The sequence below is a fragment of the Triticum aestivum genome, chromosome 6A (genome assembly GCF_018294505.1).
Source record: "Triticum aestivum cultivar Chinese Spring chromosome 6A, IWGSC CS RefSeq v2.1, whole genome shotgun sequence".
Lineage (NCBI taxonomy): Eukaryota > Viridiplantae > Streptophyta > Magnoliopsida > Poales > Poaceae > Triticum > Triticum aestivum.
This window is the reverse complement of record NC_057809.1, coordinates 271,556,984-271,578,969: the sequence shown is the minus strand read 5'-3', so window position 1 is coordinate 271,578,969 and position 21,986 is coordinate 271,556,984. Positions and strand designations below refer to the sequence as shown.

Below are 21,986 nucleotides of genomic sequence, written 5' to 3'. Positions count from 1 at the left end.
TGCCTGAAATCCCGCAAGGAAGAAGAACGAGTCCATGAAGAAGACAAACGGACGTAGTCGAACGAATCCTCACAACACGACGTTAACGGAACCAACCCGAAGAAGCAACACCGGAAAGAAAGCAAACAACATAGTAAACAAACAACACATGGACATGGCATGATGCACAACCAAGTATGATGCATGTCCGGTTTAAAGATACATGGCATGGCAAAGTGCACAAACAACCCTACAAATTAAGTACCACGTGACTTATTTAGTTCGATCTTGTTTATGTACCCAACAATATTAAATGTTGTTAAACATGGCAAGAGGGTGAAGCAAAGTAAAACTACCTATCTAGTCAAGTTTAAATGAGGCCGGAAACAACAACAACAATTCCGGTAAATCCCCACATGTATATAGCAATTTAAAGCAAACAACAATTTTAAACATTTTAATTGTTGTTATCATGATGCGGATGACATGAACAAGTTTATGCAATTTTTATTAAAAGTTGACAAGAGCATTAAGAAGCATTTGTCATCGTGGCGGAAACGAAAGGGGTGCCACGGCGACGATAACGAAACGGTGCCACGGCAATGTTCCGGTTCCGACAACTCATTGAGACGTCGGTGCAAAAGAAAATGTGACGGGAGCGTGCAAAAGATGGTGGGGTGATCCCGGTAACCGGGTTCCCACGGGTTAGGGGCATGGAAACGAGTGGCAAAACGGACACGGTGGAGACAAAGGGTGCGTCTCATACAACACAAGCATTCGTTCTCGGACGCCGATCTCGGTGGTTATACCTTTGTAGCGTGCAAAGGGGACGGTTCTCGTTCGTAGAAGGAAGTAGGCGTTCTCGCGACGGCGGTAGTGGAAGTAGTCGATCTCGCATGCTCTAGGGTCGACGGTAGAGGTTCACGTTTCGTAGTCGTTCGGGGTCGCCGATAGTTGTACCCATTCGTGGTTGGACTTGACGGATCCGATTCCTCCGGACGTAGTGGTACATGTTCGTTTTTCGGAGAGGTACTTGGCGTACAACGGTCGCCGTGGTACTCGTCGGTCCACGAAGTCGTTCTCGTCGGTCTTTGCGAATCGTTCGGTACTCGTTCGGGCATCCGTGTGGTCTTGCCGGTGGGGTACTTGGCGCTTGCGGTCCAACTCCGAGGTCTTAGCCGTGTAGTCGAACTTGACGAAAACGGGTCTCGCTGGGGACTTGGCGCATCCATCAGGAACTTGTGGTACTTGGCGAGTTCCACGCTCGGTGACCGTTGGACTTGGCGTCCACTGCAACAGGGCGTGATGCAGGGACTTGGCGCGATGCAGGAGCAACGGCCGCGGAACTTGCAGCGGCAGCGGCGGGAACTTGGCACGTTGGTCTCGGGAGGCATGGGGAGGCTCGAGGCGACAACGCCAAGGAGGAAGACCGGCGATGCAGCTGCGGGCACCGGGAGGCGTGGCTCCGACGGGCAGGGCCGGAGACGAGGTGCAGAAGGGCGGAGAGGGACTCGGCGATGGGGACGGCTTGAAACTGCTGCTGGTGGCGCTCGTGGCCATGGGACGCGAAATCCGAGGTCGAAGGCGAGGCGCGGTGGAGGAGCTTGGCGGCGCGGCGGCCGGATGAAGTAGGGAGGCGCACGAGGAGACTCCGGTGCGGCAGGGCAGCGGGTGCCAACGGCAGCGGCGGCTCGTCGGCCGACGGGGCGCCATGGTCGCCTGAAGAGACCGCGACGGGGGGTCGGGCGAGGCCTGGGCAGCGCTCGTGAGAACTGGACGAGGGGAGAGAGGAAGATGGGATCGGGCACGGGAGAATGAGAGTGAGAGGAGTGGGATCGAGGGAGATGAGATCGGGAGCGCTCTCCCTGGCGGCGCTGGGTGGAAGGGGTACGAGAGGGAGAGGTGCGCGAGGGATCGAAGGAGATGGTCGTCTCGGTCGGGCCTAGTGGCTGCTAGGGTTAGGTCCGGTGCGGGTTGGGCCTGACCGGCTAGAGTGGGGAGGCCCAAGTGGGCTGCGGCTGGGCCTGTGGAAAGGGAAAAGGCCTGGCTGCTGGGCTCTCTCTCCCCTCTCCAACTCTTTTTTAACTATATAAAAGAAAAGAAACTTGGAAGAAAAGCCGAGAGGGATTGCAGTGGAGTTTGGACATGAAGTAAATTTTCTCAGAGTCACAAAAATGAGCTTGATCCACGAAAAATGGAAATGATCACGTGGGTGAAGTTTGAAACGAACTCATTTGAATTTAATTCAAATGGTTTTGCATAGGAAGTAGGTGATAGGGAGGTCCAAAAATGTTGAGGTTTTTTGGTGGAGCTCCGGAATATGATGAAAGAATATATGGCAAGATTGAAGACCAAGAATTAAGATAACAAAGGCATTGGGATAATTTGCAAGTGTGTTATGGTGAATTCCAAAGGAATGGAATATTTATTATAGCTCCCTAATATTGAAAGGATATGTTATAAAGAGAAGTCACTCTTCCCTCGATTTAAATGGATCGAAGATCCACACAATTTATTTAGTTGAGATGCAAAAGAATTATGAGATGATGGCATGATGCAATGCACATGATGCAAAGATGACTGCAACAAGCAGAAACAAATCACACAACGAAAACCCGGAAACCCTGGAAGGCATCTGAAGCTCCGGCCTTGGGGCGTTACAAATACCCTGCTCAGCAGCAGCTCGCAGCATGAAGTGTAACCCGTCCATCAGTAGGACAAATAGCGGCGGGGATAGGGGATCCCCCTGCCGCAACCCCTTCCGGTTGTAGATCACCTCGCCGGGTATGCCATTCACCAGCGCGCGAGTAGATGAGGTGGATAGCAGCCCAGGATCCAAGCTCGCCAACGATGACCAAAACCAAGCTTGTGCAGAACCTCAAGTAAGAAGGCCCAATCCACAATATCGAAAGCCATCATAATGTCCAGCTTTAGCATCACTGCCGCTTTCTTGGAGCTGTGAAGTTTTTGGGCCATCCCTTGCACCATCATGTAATTATCATGTAAGCATCTGCCACAATGAATGCACTTTGATGCGATCCAACAAGTGTGGTCATCTTGGAGCCATCCTAGTGGCAAGCACCTTGGCCACTAGCTCCGGGAAACTATGTATGAGACTTATCGGCCGGTAGTCTCTGATCTCCACGGCCTCTCCACGCCTATCCGGACAGGAACCAACAAGTTGAAGAACTCGTCCATCGCATCTGCCTTATCCTCATGATCCGAGACCAGAGTGCCTTCCACATTTAACGATGTGATGGACCTTCTCCTCCTATGACTCGCTTGGGCATGGAAAAACTGTGTGCATGCGTCACCTTCCTTGAGCCACGTGATCCTTGATCTTTGCCTCACAATCGTCCTCTCAAGTGAGGCCAACCCGAGTAGTTTCTTCTTGAGCAGCCGCCTAAGCGCTTGTTCCTCTACCGATAGCTCTCTGGATTCCATAGCCACGTCCAATCTCTTGATAACCTCGTTGGCAATAAGGATTTGTAGCTTAATGTTGCCGACAAAACGATCACTCCAGCTTGCCAGCTTGCAACCGTAGCCTTGAGCTTAGCCGCCAGCCTCTTGAAAGGGTTTTGCTCCGGAGTGACTGAGTTCCATGCTTGCTGGACCACCTCATGGAAGCCATCAATTCTTGTCCAGAAACTCTGAATATGAAACCGTGTCCGCCTTCTGTGATCTGGGTCCAAGCTGAGGAGCAGAGGGCAATGGTCAGAGACACTAGTGCTCAACGCCGTGGGGAAAGATGATAGGTATAATGGCTTCCACTCCCCAGAGGCGAGGCATCGATCCAGCTTCTCCAAGGTTGGCTGGCGACATTCGTTAGACCATGTATATCTGCGACCATTAAGATAAAAGTCGCGCAACTCCAAGTCTGAGATCGGGACGCTTCACTAAAATCTAGATCAGGCCGCCCCGTTGACTTCTGCTGGCTGCTGTTCCTGGGCGCGATGCTTCGCACGTCCGCCCCTACCCAGCTCGCCTGCCGGCCCTGCAGGTCCACGGCTGCTGGATTCCGCTGGACTGCTGCCTCTTGTCTGCCTGCGGGTCTTGCGCTGCCCACCTACCCAGCTTCCCGCCGTCGTCTACCCCACCAGGCAGACCAAATCGAGGTTGCCTCGTTCAGCTCAGGGCCGATGCTACCTCCACCTCCCTGGCCAGGACGTAGGCCGCTGCTCCGTTCGCGTGTGCTCCTGGCCGTTATGATAGTCTTCAGAGTCAAGCCAAAGGGGGTTGCTCCGTTCGCGTGTGCTGCTGGCCGTTATGATAGTCTTCAGAGTCAAGCCAAAGGGGGTAACAAGATGGTACATCAGAGAAACACACCACATCAGTAGAAGATACAAGATAAGTATTAAGAGAAGATGGATTGTCAAAGGAAGATGGCACATCAAGAGAATTAAACATTGCGTAGAAAATCATAGCCCACGACAACCGATGGGAAAAAAAGCTGAACGGCTAAGACAATGGGCATAGATCGACAATGCAAAAAGAGTCCACGAAAATCGTATAGAAAACAACAAGGACTAGTAGGCAACAAAAGTTGTATATAAAGGATCAGGACCAGAGAAAGGATGACAGACAAAGGTATGGTGGACTTGCATGGCATGAGAAACACGAAAAAAAGAGCAATGGACTTGGTGAACACAGCGGAAAACATAGAACTAGAAGCTAGGAAGCACACACTAGACTAGCGGGGGTGGCAGCAGAGGAAACATGAAGCTTTTTTTTCATGGATTGGTATTACAAAATATAGTACTAGGTAGTAGCAGCCGATCAGGAACTGTACACGTGAATAGACTCAGAGGTATGGCTCAAGAAGCTTAACATGGTATCAAGGCCTAAGCTCTCGAGTTCAAGTTCTGGCTTTCGCTATTTATGAAAAAATTGCTGCGCCCCCCTCAGTGTCCATGTATAGGCCTCTTGAGCCATACCTCTGAGTATTCACGTGTTGACTTCCCGCGTCACACGTGAGATGGGGTGTTGAAGTGATGTGGATTGCTAGCCCTTTCCATCAGTTTGGACTTTTGGTTGCGTTGGCTAGTGCATTAAGTTTAACAACTATAAGGCCTCAAATCCTTTTGGAAGAGGGCATCTCTACATAATCGTGTTGAAACCCTAACTGTCATGCTCCAGCTGGCCCAAATACAAGTATCTGCTTGCTGTGCAAACCGAAGCTTTTCTCTCTCAAACTCTGCTACTTTTGTCATTTCTGAAGAAATAGCACTCTTCTTAATTTCAGTTAGTCAGGGGCTAACAATTGGTATCTAGAGCTAGCAATTCTTCGAGGCATTGGAGATCTGGAGAGGTCAAGGTTGGCTTCCTATAAATCCCCTTCCCTCCTGATCTACGGTGGTGGTGTGGCTCATCGGTGAAGCATAGCGGCGGTAGATAGTTCGGCTTCAGGAAGTGGGTTGGATTGTGGTTTCTGAAGAATACTTCTTTGATCTCCCACCCACCCTCCCTTCTGGTGCATTTGGCGGCGGGGCGCAGGCGGTGGTGTGGCGGTGGAAGGACCTGCTCTCTCAAGCCCAGTTTGCAAGTTCATCGCTAGTTCATCTTGCTGTGACAAGATTTCTCCCTAGTTCATCTTGTTAGATAGGTTGCAAGTTCTACCTGCATTGGTTCCACTGCTACTGCTGATCTTGAAATGGAGTCCCTGCTGTTAGAGGAGCAACTTTGTTGTATTGCATAGGCCATGGGGCATTTATATATTACAAATGACTTGGGGTATAGGTAAGAACGTCTAGACTAATTTGGACAAATACTAATACTCCTTAACCCCCGGCCCTCTCTCCCCTGAAATGCAAAGCATATGCAATAGCATTGCATTTGAAGAAGTATAACACTGAAAGAAAGGGATAATCCAAACTCCACATCTTGGGAGTGTCGTCTTGGCATGGAGTCTTTAAAACTTGTTGAGTCAACCCAAAAGGGTAAAACGGGAAGATGGCACATCAGAGGAAGACAACTTTAGGAGAAGATACAAGATTAGTGTCAAGAGAAGATGGCACATCAAGAGAATGAAGCATAGCGCAAAAATCGTAGCCCATTGAAACCGGTGGCGAAAGAACCCCGGTGGCAAGAGAATGGGCGTCGATCAATGATACTGCAAAAGAAGGCGATAAAAATCCTATAGAAACCAACAAGGACCAAAAAGGCCCAGAAGTTGTATAGAAAGGACCAGGACCAGAAAAGAAGGCTGGCAGATAAATGGTTTGGTGGACTCGCATGGCATGATAAACACAAAAGAGCAACGGACTTGCTGGACGCAACAGAACATAGAAAGCTAGAAGCTTGGAAGCAGAAACCAGACAATGATGCAGGATCCATCATGTCTGCAGTGAATGTTGTGGAGGAGGTCGAGCATGTGAGATGCCGACGGGGAGCAGCCCCCGGCAGAGAATAGTAATTGGCGGATGAGACAGAGCTGAAGTGGTTGACGTAGCACCACAAGGAGAAAAGCAGGCACGGCCATCAAGATTAAGGAATACTGCCAGAAGAGGTGATGCCACAGGCTGATGAGCACCAACACCAATGAAAAGCTGCGTATACGAGACAGAATCCGAGGCCACACCAGCAAAAAGCACGAGACAGCCAGGGAGGGAAACCATGCCCGATGACATTGTACCTGCTCTTTTTTTCTTCCAAACCGGTTGTTCACGTGAACGAGAAAACGCCCCAAAACAGAGGGTTCCCAGAGTGCACATGGAGCCGTGGACACATGAAAGTTTGCAAAATGTCATATGAAAGGCAAGTTCAAGGTATGCAGGCACAGATCCTTGCCAATGCTGAGCAAAATGTCATATGAAAGGCAAGTTCAAGGTATGCAGGCACAGATCCCTGCCAATGCTGAAATAATATATTTCATTGAGAATGACAATGACAGTGATGATCAAGAAAGGACCACTGAGCAGTAGCTCCAAATATCCATGCATCGTCTCATGAGCCTCAGCAACAAGAAGCACAAATTCACTGCCACAGTTTCTTTTAATATCTCTGCTACTGAACTAATTGATAGTGTTTAGCACATCAAGCTCAGTGTGCACTTACACCAACAAATAGTACAAAAGTTCTAGTAGCAAAAAATGGGAGGCAACATTGGGCTGAGTTCATCTCTAAGAATTGCAAGTACACCATCCAAAATCAAGTCCTCCGTTCTCATTTCAGGGTGCTCAAACCACAAGGATATAACATAACACACCAGCCACTCCCGCACTGGACCTCTATGCTCTAGACTGGCCCACAAACAAACACTAGTCTTTCCAACACACTTTGTACTTGTGTGCAGCAAGGGAAACCTCCCGATCAACCACCCATCCCCGAATTGCTCCAAGCCAAACACACTTAACCGAGAGTATAGGCGATGAGCTTCCAGCAAAGAAGATGCATCTTATTGATATGAGTAGCACTATCAACCCTTTTAAGCTAGGATGCCACATATAACATTATCCTTGGGGCTGACAGTCTCTGTTTCAATGCAATCCGGTCCAAATGGCCTATGGACTTATGGGAATTCATGATGAAACACTTCCGTCTTCAGAAACTATACATCAGGATACCAATTTGCAGAAACTTCTACACATGAGCACTTCTTACCACTCCTAGACAGACGGCCAAACAGATGACACCTTTCAAGGCAGTCTATGGTAGAGCACCAACTAAGATTGCTGAATCTGCTCACCTGAAGAGATGGCTATTCAGATAAAGCATAACCTTTAGAAGGTCCAGCAAAGTATGAAAACTTATGGTGACAAAAACTGATCAGAGAGGACCTTCCAAGTTGGATACATGGTCTATTTAAAGCTCCAACCCTACAGCCCCCCCCCCCCCCTCTCAGTATTTCATCACAGCCTGAAGTTACACTCAAAATTCTATGGGATGCAAGATTCACTCCGCTTTCCATGTCAGTCAACTGAAAAAGCACCTTGGTCCTAAAGCAGTACCTAATGCTACTCTTCCACTGCTAAACCCTGACGGCACAATGCTCACTGAACCTGAAGAATTGCTGGACAGAAAACTAATTCCTAGAATACATGGGGAGCATCAGCATTCATGTGGTGCTGTCTCTAATCAAGTGAAAGAATATGTCAGCAGACATGGCTGCCTGGGAGGACTCTACCTTCACACAGAAAATTTTCCCTGCATTTCATCCTTTGGACAAGTCTGATCTCGCCACTAGGGCCTTATCGGGCCCTAACCTGAAGAATGAGACACTCGTTCACATTCAGTTAACTGTTGTGTTGTACTGCTTCGCTAGAGATTCAGAGACAGCTGTGCATCGCTAATCCAACGGACCTCGGTACTTACCGCTTTGCGCCAAGAAGAGCTCGTAACCGACTTGTTCTGTGATTGGACGGTCCTTATTCACTCAAGGGTTGTGGTTCACTTTCCGGCAAAGCCCACCTGCTTCCTTTCTAGTTTTCTGCTTTCCTCTCTCAAGTTGTAATGGCTATAAAGCCTCGGATCCTTATGGAAGAGGGCATCTGCGATTGGACGGTCCTTATTCACTCAAAGGTCGTTGTTCACTTTCTGGTAGTGCTCACCTGCTCCCTTTCTACTTTTCTGCTTTTCTCTCCTTATGGAAGAGGGCATCTCTATGTAAATTGGTTGAAACCCTAGCCTCCGTTTTCTGGCTGGGCCTAATACCGAAAAAGGCTTTCGCCCCGCTTTATAGATAAAGCACACCGCCACAAAACACACAACCCCAACAGGTTCAGACACACACACCCAAGTAGCACAACAAAGTCATAAGGTACTGCTGAGGGCACAGCTCAACAAGCCCAAAGAAACAGAAAAGGAAACCGGGCGAGGCCGGGCGAGAGACCCACGCAGGGGACTAGTCAGGCTCCGGCGGAGGGGGCGGCGGCGGCGGCGACAGGCGGACGGCCATCGAGCGGAGGTCGGCGATGAAGGCGGAGATGGCGTCACGCTCCAGGAGACGGCTAAGCGGCCGCCAAAGCTGCAGGAAACCCGAGAATTTGTAGAGAGCGTCAGTAGCACGACGAAGCGGAGTGCGCTCAATCACAAGCTTATTACGAACAGTCCAAAGAGTCCAGGCTAGGGTCCCAACCTCCAGCCACCTAATGTGGCGGGAGGACGGGGGGGACGCTTGGAGTTCAGCAAAAAGGTCGGGGAAGTTGGTGTGAGTCCAATTTCCGCCGACAAGCTCGCGAAAACAGCTCCAGAGGAACTGGGCAGAGGTGCAAGCGAAGAAGATGTGGTTAGAGTCCTCGGGGACGGCACAGAGGGGGCAGAGACCAGAACCCGGGCCATTACGCTTGCGGACCTCCACACCGGAGGGGATCCGTCCCCGGATCCACTGCCACATGAAGATACGGATCTTCAGAGGGAGGCGGACGGACCAAACCATTGAGAGGGGGGGAGGGGCGGCGGAGGGGGCAATGGCCGCATAGAGCGATTTGGTAGAGAACTGGCCAGACGGCTCCAAATGCCATCGAACACGGTCTTGGACGCCGTCAACCAGCGGCTCATGAAGAGCGACGCACTCAAGAAGCTCACGCCAGGCGGCGGATTCCGCAGGCCCAAATGGCCGACGGAAAGCGAGGCGCCCTAAGTCAAATAGGGCCCTATCAACAGAGATCATGGGGTCGACAGAGATAGCAAAGAGAATGGGGAAGCGAGCCGCAAAGGGGGCGTCACCGGCCCAACGGTCATACCAGAATAACGTCGAACGGCCAGATCCTACCGAGATAGAGGTACCAATGCGGAGCACAGGGAGGAGCTGGACAAGGGACTGCCAGAACTGAGAGCCACCCGACTTCTGGCAGAAGGCAAGGGGTTGGCCGCGCAGGTATTTATTCCGGATAATGTCCAGCCAGAGGCCCCCGTGGCCCTGCGAGATGCGCCACAGCCATCGGGAGAGGAGGGCAATATTCATCCGTTTGGAGCACATGATCCCCAAACCCCCCTGCTCCCTCGGCTTGCAGATGTCAGGCCAGCTGACCATGTGATACTTCTGCTTGCCGTGCTCCCCAGCCCAATAGAAGCGGGACTGGATTTTGGCGATCTCCTTATGAAGAGAATCGTGAAGGCTGTAGAAACTCATAAGAAATAAGAGGAGACTGGAGAGGGAGGAGTTGATAAGAATAGTCCTGGCCGCCTTGGACAGCCACCTCCCCTGCCAAGGCTCGCATCTAGTCTGGAGCTTGGTCACGGAGGGGCGAAGATCGGCGGCCAGGAGGCGCGAGTGACTGATGGGCGTCCCCAGATAGGTAGAAGGAAACGAGCCCAAGCGGCAATTGAGTCTATTGGCAATGGCCACTGACTCCTCGGGAGAGTATCCCATCACCATAACATCGCTCTTATCAAAATTGATCTTGAGGCCCGACATCTGCTGAAAGCAAAGGAGGAGGAATTTGAGATTGGCGATGTCCATCTCCGAGCCTTCGACCATGATGATCGTGTCGTCCGCATACTGGAGGATGGAGATCCCCGCGTCCCCGGAGAGATGGGGGGCGATGCCTCGGAGGTGGCCCGCAGCTTTCGCCTTATCGAGAATGGAAGCCAAAGCGTCCACGACCATGTTGAAGAGGAACGGGGAGAAGGGGTCGCCTTGGCGCACCCCACAAAGGGTAGGGAAGAAGGGACCAATTTCGCCATTAATATTGACCGCCGTGCGACCGCAAGAGACCATTTGCATGACTCTCGTGATCCACCGGTCGTCAAATCCCTTGCGCAGAAGGACTTCCCGAAGGAAGGGCCAGCTAACCGTGTCATAAGCTTTGTGAAAATCGATCTTCAGAAAGACCGCCTTCAGGTGTTTGACCCGGACCTCATGAAGAACCTCGTGCAGGACCAAGACCCCATCAAGGATGAACCGGCCCTGAATGAACGCCGACTGATTAGGGTGAGTGATCCGGTCGGCCAGCAGGGTCACCCTATTGGCGTACCCTTTGGCCAAGATCCGGAAGATCACGTTTATGACCGTAATCGGGCGGAACTGGCGGATGTCAGTCGCCCCAGGGACCTTGGGAATGAGGGAGATGGTCCCAAAGTTGAGGCGGCCAAGGTCGATCGAGCCCACGAAGAATTCCTCGAAAATGGCCATGATCTCGGGTTTGACCACGCTCCAGAAGGTTTGGAAGAAGAGAACCGGGAGGCCGTCCGGGCCCGGCGCCGAGGAGGGATTCATACCCTTGATAGCCTCCCAGACCTCTTGTTCAGAGAAGGGGGCCGTCAAGGTGGCATTGTCTTCGTCAGAGACTAGACGGTCGCCGGTCCAGCAGTCAAAGGCAAGAGAGAGGCCGCTCCGAGGAGCGGGGGAGAAGAGGGAGCGATAGAAGCCATCAACATGGGCGCGGATATCGCGGGGATCCTGAAGGAGAGTGGCTCCCTCCCAAAGGCAGGAGATGGTGTTGCGTCTACGGCGCCCATTTGCGATCGCCTGGAAGTAGGCCGTATTCGCATCCCCCTTCAAGACCCAACGCTGGGCGCCCCGAATGCGCCAATAAGCCTCCTCATCAGAGTAAATCACGGAGAGCTGGTCCTCGAGGTCATAACGGGACATCCACTCGTCAGGAGAGAGACCGATCGCATCAGCCCTGAAGTCGAGGGCCTGGATCGCCGACAGGAGAGCCTTCTTCCGTTCCCTGGAGTCTCTTCCCAGGTTGGCTCCCCACCCCTTCATAAATTGTCGGGCACGCTTCGCACAGAAGTGCCACGCATCTATGGCGGAAGGGGGGCGGGGGTGGGGATGGCCACGAGCCTCGATCCAACGAGCACTGACGGCGTCGGAGAATCCGGCCTGGGAGAGCCAGAAAGCCTCAAAACGGAACCGAGGGGGAATCGGGGGGCGCTCATCCGCGGAGGAGAGAAGCAGGGGAACGTGGTCAGACCCAATCCGGGTGACGGCACGAAGAGAGGCTAAGGGGCACCGGAGGTCCCACTCGGGGGAAACTAGGACCCTGTCCAAGACGGAGAGGGTCGGGGAGGCTTGGCGGTTGGTCCAAGTAAAACGAGCCCCAACCCGATCAAGCTCCCTGAGGGCGAGGTCGGCAATGAAGTCGTTAAACATGTCCATCCGGGCAAAACTAACATTGCCATTGTTCTTGTCTTCCGCACACCGCAACAGGTTGAAGTCCCCCCCCGACAACTACGGGGAGGGAGGCGGCCGAGATTTTCCGGTGAAGTTCCTCCAGGAAGGAGGCCGACCTACTATGGTCAGCCGGACCATAGACGATGATGATCTCCCATTTGAAATTGAGAGATCTCTCAAAGACCTCCATGCTGACGAAGAATTCGCCCCGGTCCATGCTGCCCACCTCAAAGGTGGCATCCTTCACGCCTAGGAGGATGCCACCCGAGTGGCCTGCACTCCCACTAGAAGGGAGCCAGTGCCACGCAAATAGGTGAGAGCTCAGCCGGTCGAGCTCAGGGAGCGCAAAGTCCCGGCGCATGGTCTCCTGCACGGCCACTAGGTCGATGCGTTCATCTCGCAAGTACTCCACTAACTGGCGGCGTCGGCCATCATGGCCGAAGCCGCGGATGTTCCAGAATAGGGCACGCATCAAGGAGCCATTGGGGGGCTGCTTGACCCCAAGACACGAGACGCGCTGAGAGCGCGGAGGGCCGCCGTGCGGGAGCGGGTGCGACCCCGGATCACCAGCTCGGCCCCCGAAGGGCGGGGGGCCGTCTGCCGCGTCCGAGGAGGGGGGGAGGGGTCTCTAGGGGGCGCCTGGGCCGGGGGAGGGGGAGCCGCAAGGGCCGCTCGGGCCTCTGCCAGTTTCCCATCCAGAATCTCCCGGGCCCGAATGGCCTCAATCTGGGCGAGGGGGGGACCCACCTCCCCACGGAAGATGATCGCGGAATCGGCGGCCACTTGGGCGAGATGGCCCAAAGGGACAGATTCAAGAGCAGAGAAGGAGCAAGACGAAGCAGAAGTAGAAGGGGGGGCGGAGGGCGTACCTGGCTCCAGGTTGCGGGCGGCAGCGCGAAGCTCAGCCCGCTCGGAGATGGGGAGCGCCGGGCGGCCCTCGGGGTGAGCGGCGTCCAACCGAGCACTCCTGCGTCCGGCGACCACCGGGGAAGAGGCCGACCGGCCGCGGCGGGAGTAGGCGGCAGACCGAGGAGGGGGAGGCTGGGCCGCCAGGGGGGTGATGATCTGGGCCGCCACCTCCCCAGAGGGCGACGAGGGGGGGGCCACCAATCCCGGCCCAGCACAGCCGACGGGGCTCACTGTCGAGGGGGTGGGAGCGACCCGAGGGGGGGAGATCGCACCCGAGGCCGTAGAGCAAGGCGGGGCCGAGGGGGCGTCAGGCGGCGAGGAGATGATGGAGGCTGGGGGAGGCGAGGCCGGAGGGGGGGGGCGTCCGCAGGAGACGGCGACCCACCCTCAGGGGCCGCCGGCGCGGAGGGGATGGGGCCGCCGGTCGGGTCGACAGGAGCCACCTCCGGAGCCGGGGGAGAGACGGGGGAGCGCGGAGAGGAGGCCGGGCAGACCACCAGGCCGACACTGGAGATGTCGCTCCCCTCGGACGACGACCCGTCAGGGATCGGGGGGTCATCAGCGGAGGGGCCTGGGGCGGCCTGGCGGCCCTTGCCCCCCGGAGCCGGAGGGGGGGGCGAGGGAGGAGGAGAGCGGGAGTCCTCGGACTCCCCCTCCTCGTCAGAGCGGTGGGAGCGCGAGTGGTGACGGCCGTGGTAGTCTCCGCCGGCCCCCCGGAAGTCGTCTGGGGGACCGACGTCGAGGGAGCGGGGGCGTCCAACGTGGTTGGGCGGCTCGGGGGCGATCCTGAGGTCGAAGCCCTGGTCGTTGAAGAAGACCCGGACCGAGGTGTGCAGCCTGGTGGAGTCGAGACACTTGACCTTGACCCTGACCTCCTCCTCCTTGCGCAGTGAGAGCTCATCAACCACCACCACCTTGCCCAAGAGGCGAGACATCTGGCGGATGACAAGCTCTGACCGCGCGATGTCAGGGAGACCGGAGATGAGGATCCAAGCGGTGTCGAGGACGGCCACGGCCTGGGCGTCGAGAACAGGCTCGGAGATCTCAACCACCAGCTGGTTGAGGGCGAGGGTGATCCGGCCACTACGCGTGCCGTAGCCGTAGCTGACGGAGTCGGGGAAGACGACGGAGAAGATGTGGCTGGCGGTGGGGGTAACCACCCAGTCCCACTGACAACGGTAGAGGTGGTTGAGCTCGGCCTCGATCATCTCCGGGGAGGCCACCCCGTCAACGACCGTGACGATCGCCTGAAGGGAGGGCGAAGGCGGAGGGGCATCCGGGACCTCAAGGTGGAAGAAGCCCAACCCCTCGATGCCGTGGCCATACATCATGAGCTCGGACACCACCGGTCTGTCCGGACACAGAATGGCGGGGTGGCCCGGATCCTTGCAGAGGTAGCAGCACTGGGGGTTGACACAGGCAACCTGGGAGTGCCCCCTCACCCCACAGTTGAAGCAAGGGGGGCGAGGAAGACCGGAGACGGGGCCCGGAGCGGAGGGGGCCCCCGGACCCGAGGATGGAGGGATGGTCGGAGTGGGTCGGGCACCCCGACGCTTCTTCTTCTTGGCGGGGCCAGGGCGGCCGCGGGCGGGAGCGCCCCCAGAGGTCGGACCCGGGGCCGAGGACCCCGAGGCAGCGTGAGGCGGGACGTAGCGGCGGGTGTCCGGAGTGGGGAGGATGCCATCACGAACCGGACGGGCGGGGGAGGGGGACCGGTCCCTACGACGGGAGGGCGAGGGGGAGCGCCGGCGGCGCCAGTTGCCCGACGACGCTCGGGGCGAGCGTGACCGGGCCCGGTCATCCCGACGGGAGGGGGAGCGGCGGCTGTCCCGGAGCTCCCGGAGCTCGCGCCGGAGCTCCTCCTCCCGTCGGAGGGAGTCGGGGGAGGGCCGGGACGAGTCGCGGGAATCACCCCCCGCCTTGCGCTTCGCCCGGGGAGCCAGGTCCGCCTGGTCGCGCGGCATGGCGAGCCGCAACCGGGCGGGAGGGGGCAGGGCGAGGCGGGCTACCGGCGTCAGAGAAGCCGCCGGACGGCCAGACGAGGGGGGAGGCGCGGCGAGAGGTGGATGCGGGGCGAGGGCGGGAGCAGAAGGGGGCGGGGGATCGGGGCGAGACGAGCCCGAAGCAGGGGAGGCGGCGCGCGAGGGATGGGCGAGGGAGAGGCTTCGAGGGAGCCAGAAGGCGCTGGCCGGCACCTCCCTGGGCCTAGGGCATGGAGGTGGCCCAGCCTGGATGGGCCGGCCCGCAGGGAAGGGGGGAGGGGGAGCCGGGGGGGGCGCCACATGGGCCCCTGAGAGGGATGGGCCGTAGCCCAGGAGCCTCGCAGGCCCAGCCGGGGAGCCAGAGGGGGGGGAGGGAGCGGCCAGGGGAGGGGAAACCCTACCGGACGGGGAAGAAGGCGCCGCCGCCGGCGGCGCGTCAGCGAGGCGAGCGGCCGGGGGCCGGGCGGCGCGGGAAGTGCGCACGAGGAGCCCCGAGGATCCGAATCGTGCGATGAAGGGGCGGAATGGCGACGACCGCGGCACCGGGGCCGGGAGGGAGGCGGGGAGGGGGAGGGGAAGCAGAGGGGGGAGAGGGGCCGGCGGCCGGACATCCACCGCCGGCCGGCGCCAGGAGGAGCGCGCGAGGCCACAGTCAGCCCGCCCGGCAACACCCCACGCCTGCACGCGGCGGCGGCGGAGGGAGGGGCCGCCCAAGGCCGGGTCTTGGCCGCGCGGGGGCCGGGCGAGGCAGCGGCTCGCCGGAGAGCACGCCGCCTGAGGCCGCCTGCCGGCGTCAAAACCCCTCACGTGGGGGGCTGAGAAGGCCGGCCGGCGGGGCGGAGCGAGCTGCCGGACGGAGAGAGGAGTGGCGGGGGCAGACGGAGAGGGGGGAGGGGGGAAGGGGGCGTCGTCCGCGCAATCGGCCCACCGGAAGGAGGCGCCCGGGGCAGCCGGCGCGGAGGCGGCCGGCGCGGGGAGCGGCGGCGGAGCCGCGGGCGAGGGGGCCTGCAGGGAGGGAGAAGGGGAGGGCGACAGAGGAGTCTCGGCGGCGGCGGCGCAACCGGCTGCGGGAGCGCCCGCGATGCCGCCCGCGGTGTCGCCCGTCATCGTCTTGTTCTCCCTAGTGAGATCTATAGATGCCGCACTCAGTATTTCATTCTACTGGACTTGAAAGTCATTGTGGTTGGATGCATGTTCCACCTAAATGATACTCATGTGTGTGTAGTGGACTTGAAAGTCCATGTCGTCGGAGGCTTGTCCCCGGCTGGGCCTAATACGAGTATCTGTTGGCAGTGCAAACCCTAGCTTCTCTCCCTCGAACTCTGCTACTTTTCATTTCATTTATGAGAAATAGCGCTGTTCTTAGTTTCAATTAGTTGGGGCCTAACAACCTGGTTGTGCTGTACCTCCGTCCGCCCACATCTGCAGGCCTGCTCATCTGTTGCCCCATGCTTGGCTCTCTGTACCGCTGCAAATGCCTTGCTTGCTTGGCTTCCTGTTGCCCCACGTGTTGCTCTCCGCCTTCTAGCTTGCATTGCTTGCTTTGCTACCTGCTGCCCTGCATCTTGCTTTCCTCAACAGCTGCTCACATTGCTAGGTACTCTGTGCTGTCCCAGGGTAGATTTGTTTACTCAATTAAAAAAAAAATGTTGCCGTCATCGGGCATAGTATCTTTCTTGCTGTCCGGTGGCGTTCTCCATGTGTGGCTTTCCATCACTCGCTCTCGTCGCCGGTGGCACTCTCCGCGTGTGGCCATCCGTTGCACACGCTCCTCGCCTGTTGCGCTGTCTGCACATGCTCTCCTCCGAAAGCCAGTTACTCGCCAGTCGCTGCCTTCGTCCGATCATTCCCGCCTCCGCAGCTGGCTTCCCGTCGCCCGCTGCTGGTCTTAATATGCCAGGCCAGTCTGATGGCTTTTTGAGCGGTGGTCGTTTCACCGGCACCGTCTCGCACATACACCTTCCGCCGGTGTTGGGTGCTCATCTGCTAGTTGCAATTCTCCGCTGCTCTCCCTCCTCCACAGCCTCCTGCAGACATGATGGCTCCTGTATCATTGTCTCGTGTCTGCTTTATAGCTTCTAGCTCTCTATTTTCCACTGCGTCCAGCAAGTCAATTGCTCTTCTATGTTTCTCATGTCATGCGAGTCCACCAAACCCTTATCTGCCGGCCTTTTTTTCTGGCCCTTTCTGTACAACTTTTGTGGCCTTTCTGGTCGTTGTTGTTTTCTATAGAATTTTCGTGGCCTCCTGATATAGGGCCAAGCCCTTTCTAGTGATCTTTCATGAATTGGAGGGGAAAACTTTGAAGAACACGAAGAACACGGGAAAGAACATGGAGAAATCACAAGAGGAACACTCAAGAACAAGTCCAATCACACGTCCACTAGACTCACATCCACATAAGATCCACAAGGTACATGAACAACAAAGGGAAACAAGGATACATGGTAAGGTTCATCCCAAATCCCGTGGGGAGATGAGATCTTGAATCCAAGATGGATCTTCCCTAGATAGGGGTCTTGATACCTACTAGGGGTCTTCTCACATGGAGGCCTTGATCTCCATGGGAGAGGTGGTAGATATAAGCAAAGCTCTCTAGATCTGAGTACTTTGCTAACCCTAACAAGAGGAAGGCGAAGGTCTATTTATAGTCTAGGCGAAGTGGGGGGGGGGGGGGTGAGAGAGGGAGGTTACATGGCCCTTTGGCCGCGGCTGCGCAGGCGCCGTATGTCCGGGGACATGCCGGATGTCCGCCCGACTTGGGGCGCGGGATGTCCGAGGCTGGGCTGGATGTTTGGCCGGGTGGTGGCTCACATCTTCGCAGCTTCTGGACTCCTCTGGCCGGATTACAGGGGCGGTGCTGGATGCTCGGTGGTTCGGTGGACGTCGGATGTCCAGGGTGTCGGCCGAATCCGGCCACTGTAGAGTCGGTTGGCGCCCGTTTGTTCTGGTCTTCCACTGTTCGGTGGCGCCGGATATCCGGGCTTCGGCCGTATGTCCGGCCGATGTAGCTTCGTGGCGACTCCACTTGAGGCACTTCTTGTTACATATCCGTGGTGGCTTGTCATATGCTCCGAGCTCCTCCATGGTCGTGTCCTTGGTTCCTATGCACACATAGTGTCTTTGTCTTAGGTAGCAACCATGTTTCGCTTGAATGGAAAGGGGAAGCACTTAGGAGTGAGTTCACCTTATCTCCAATGGCACATGCTCGAGCTCTCGTTGTAGGTCCACTTGGGGCTTGGGGAGTAGTTGAAGTGTACATGGGATGACCGTAGGATGCTCCGCATCACCTCCTTTTGCATTGCTTGTGCAATGATCTTTGCAACATTCTTCTTCTATCTCTCTTTTGCTTGACTCAACAGGTTTTTCAAGACTCCATGCTACCATGACACTCTCAAGACGTGGATTTTGGATCTCCATTTTCTGTAGTGTTACACTTATTCAAATGCAATGCTATTGGACACGGTTTGCATTTGAGTTAAGGGGTATTAATATTGGTCTAGGTGTCCGTTATGTAGTTGCATTAGTTTAGATTTCCTTCCTTGTACTCCAAGTTCATTGTAATATATATTTGCCCCTTGGGCTATGCAATACATCCAAGTTGCTCCTCTAACACTCTGCAACAGCATTGACATGTGATAGCCATTTTAGCACAGTGTGAAGGATCAACTCAATAAGCCAAACAATCTGAAACCCGATTTACTGAGAAATCACTGCAAATTAAGATTCTTTTCAGTTGTGTTTGATGGAATTCCAAAAAAGTGTTTGCCCCATTAAGTTCAGAATATTTAATATAAAGCCACACCCCCAGTTTGTTCTTATGGGACTTATTTTACAAATCTCAGCTATTTTATAAATTTTGTGGGGTTCATCTCGATAGCCCTTGGCGCACACATTGTATGTCTACTTTATGCAGTTTTGTTTCCATTTTTTGGCATGTAAAATAACATTCCTTTTGTTCAGGAATTGATTGAGCAGCTCAGCAAGGGTGAATTACCAAAAGATGAATATAACTGCATGAACGACCCTAGTCCCAGTTTCCATGTAGGACCTACCACTACCAGTACCTCAGCCCGCACAAGCCCAGCTCACTCGATGAGATCTAGGAGGACTGGTGGATCATGGGCTAGGCCTCGTGGTTCTGATGATGGTTATTCAAGGTCAGTGGTGGATACTGTCCAGTACAGTATTTCTAGAATTATCTAGAACAATGATACCTGTGGTTTTCTCCATGTATGGGCCACTGTTTATGTTGCCATGAATAGCCAGGAGTTCTCTTTATCTATCTGCACCGGCTGTAGAGTTTAAAGATGCCTCTTGGACATTGATATCGCTAAATAATGTCTGCCATTGTGAAAAATTCACATGCAACTAGTAAGGTGTCTAAAATAGTCAAAACTGCACATCCGATCCCTGTACCTCCATAAAAGGGAGAACTGGGCAGCAGTCAGTTGGTTAGAGCACGTGCCCTTGTTCTAGGGGTAGCCTCCGTAGGGTGCCTCATTTCTACCTAAACAACATACAGTTACGGGACGAAACTTCCCCTGTAACCATATTTTTTTACCTCCATAAAGGGAGTATCGAGGTGACTAGGTCCCTTTACTTCCAAAAGTCGGACTTAAATCCTTGTGCCAGTAAATATATGGCCCTTAGGTTCTTCTAGCTAGTGAACATATACATTTTGATTTTATATGCTTTTCAGTTTTTAACAATTAAAATCCTGTTTGAAAGTAGCAGGTAATGTTGTATGTAATTATCAGCATGCATTGAGGACTTGACATTTCTTTGCAGTGATTCTGTATTGAAGCATGCATCGAGTGATTTCCAAAAGCATGGCCAGCGTATATTTGTTTTTGTCATTGGTGGTGCTACTCGATCAGAGGTTTGTTCAGTATGTTGAACACCCACAGTTCACTAAGGCCATACTAATATGCATGCTGTAACCAATAATATGCGTTTTCCAGTTACGTGCTGCACACAAGCTTTCATCGAAGCTGAAGCGTGAGGTCATCCTTGGTTCGTCCAGCCTTGATGATCCACCCCAGTTCATCACAGTAAGTAGTTTCTATTTTTGTTCATCTCGTGTTGAATATGCAATGGCCTAGCAGGTTTGATCAAGTATATTGTTTGCAGAAACTGAAGATGATGTCCGCCGAAGAGCTAACACTGGACGATCTTCACATATAAAAAGCATTATGCACATGTACTTCAGGGCTCCATCGGGAATTCTCCTTTATTTTGGTATTTTCTTTGTGATCGTTTGGTTTGTTACACACTAGTTGCATCAAAACCACAGGCTATCAATACGTTAAGCTGCATAATATTCATTCTGTAAGGAGCGACTTCCCAAAACCCGCTACTCATAATTGAATGAATGTACATAACAGTCGCCAGAAACTGTAACTATGTGAGTTTTATTTATTTGGCTGACGGTTCATTTTTCTCTCTAGTGGATGAGAAAATATTCTCTGTTTGAGTATCGAGTAATGTGCAATGCGTACCTGATCTATCTATTTCTTTGGGTAAATTTGGGTTTATTCGATAAATGCCACTGCAATTTTTGCCAAATCGAGAAATGCCACTGGAACTTTCACATGCTTCTTTGTTGTTGATATAGCCATTTGAACCCATGTTTTGTCAAATAGATCGCCCATATGCATCCTTTATTTTTATGTGGACAGGGAGTGCTCCTGCCCCATTTGATACCAGCCATGGTCAGCTCAGCCCGGTCACCTTTTTCCTCGCTTCATCTTGACAGGGTGCCGCAGCAGCGTGTCGCTTGATAGAGGCGAAGATGTCATGATGTTTTGATGAGATAGTTATCGTTTTCTGTGAGAGTCGACTTTGATGATCTGACTACGAACGTGCAAAGACGTCGTGCCTTAGCAATTGCTAAACCAACTTTCGAGGGTTATTGATCACGTCGGAGCATGATTAACCTGACCACGAAGGTCTATTTCTTGCGAGCAAACGAAGAATAAGCAAGAAACTGAGATTGCAATCTGGATATTGTGAATAAAAAAGGAAAGCTTTATTAATGAAGGCGGGGTTCTGTGACGCCTTTGTCTGGTCGTTGAACACAAACGAACTATGTGAAGTTGCAACTATGATGAACTTTTAATCTAAACAAAATCCAAAGTCTAAACGACGCCCTAAGGGCTATATATGGAGGAAGGGGGGAGGGGGAATTTGGAGGAGGGGTCCGAAACCAACCCGAACTCTTGTTTCCACGTTCTTCCTTCTTTACAATTCTGCATTACATTTTTAAAATCAACATCATGCACATATTGATCTTTGATGGTCTCCAAACTAAATATTTTGAAGTCAAGTTGTGAAAGCGTAGTATAGCGACGAGACAATGCATCAGCAATAACATTTTCTTTACCCTTCTTGTGTTTAATGACATAAGGAAAAGTCTCAATGAATTCAACTCATTTAACATTTCTACGGTTCAGTTTTGCTTGACTTTTAATGTGTTTCAAAGATTCATGATCATAATGTATAACAAATTTCTTGGGCCATAAATAATGTTGCCATGTTTCTAAGGTCCGAACAAGAGCATATAATTCTTTATCATAAGTAGAATAGTTCAGACTAGGCCCACTCAATTTTTCAGAAAAGTATGCAACAAGTTTGCCATCTTGTAATAACATACCTCCTAATCCAATGCCACTAACATCACATTCAAGCTCAAAAGTCCTATTAAAATTAGGAAATTGAAGTAAAGGAGCATGTGTCAACTTATCTTTCAATACCGTGAAGACTTCTTTCTGTGCGGTACCCCAAACAAAAGGCACATCCTTCTTTGTAAGCTCATTGAGACGTGCATCAATGGTGCTGAAATCTCTCACAAAACGCCTATAGAATCCAACGAGGCCAAGAAAACTCCTCACTTGTTTAACCGTTTTGGCTGCGGCCAACTCTCAATAGCTTCAATCTTGGCTTTGTCAATTTCAATTCCCTGTGGAGTAACAACATAGCCAAGAAAAGATACTCGGTCGGTGCAAAAGGTGCATTTCCCAAGGTTACTAAACAAACGTGCATCACGTAGAGCAATA

The 21,986-nt window shown here is 53.6% G+C and overlaps 1 protein-coding gene across 5 annotated transcripts in view; it reads left to right on the top strand.

Annotated features, from left to right (window-relative positions):
• Positions 1-20,377, top strand: part of LOC123127423 (probable protein transport Sec1a) — a 77,373-nt gene extending 56,996 nt beyond the window's left edge. For all 5 annotated transcript variants that reach the window (XM_044547124.1, XM_044547121.1, XM_044547123.1 and 2 more), the window contains 4 exons: positions 18,892-19,088; positions 19,720-19,810; positions 19,893-19,982; positions 20,062-20,377. In XM_044547124.1, coding sequence (XP_044403059.1) covers positions 18,892-19,088; positions 19,720-19,810; positions 19,893-19,982; positions 20,062-20,115 — 432 coding nt within the window. In that variant the 3' untranslated portion in view covers positions 20,116-20,377. The remainder of the gene's footprint in view (positions 1-18,891; positions 19,089-19,719; positions 19,811-19,892; positions 19,983-20,061) is intronic.
• The last annotated feature ends 1,609 nt before the right edge of the window (positions 20,378-21,986 follow it).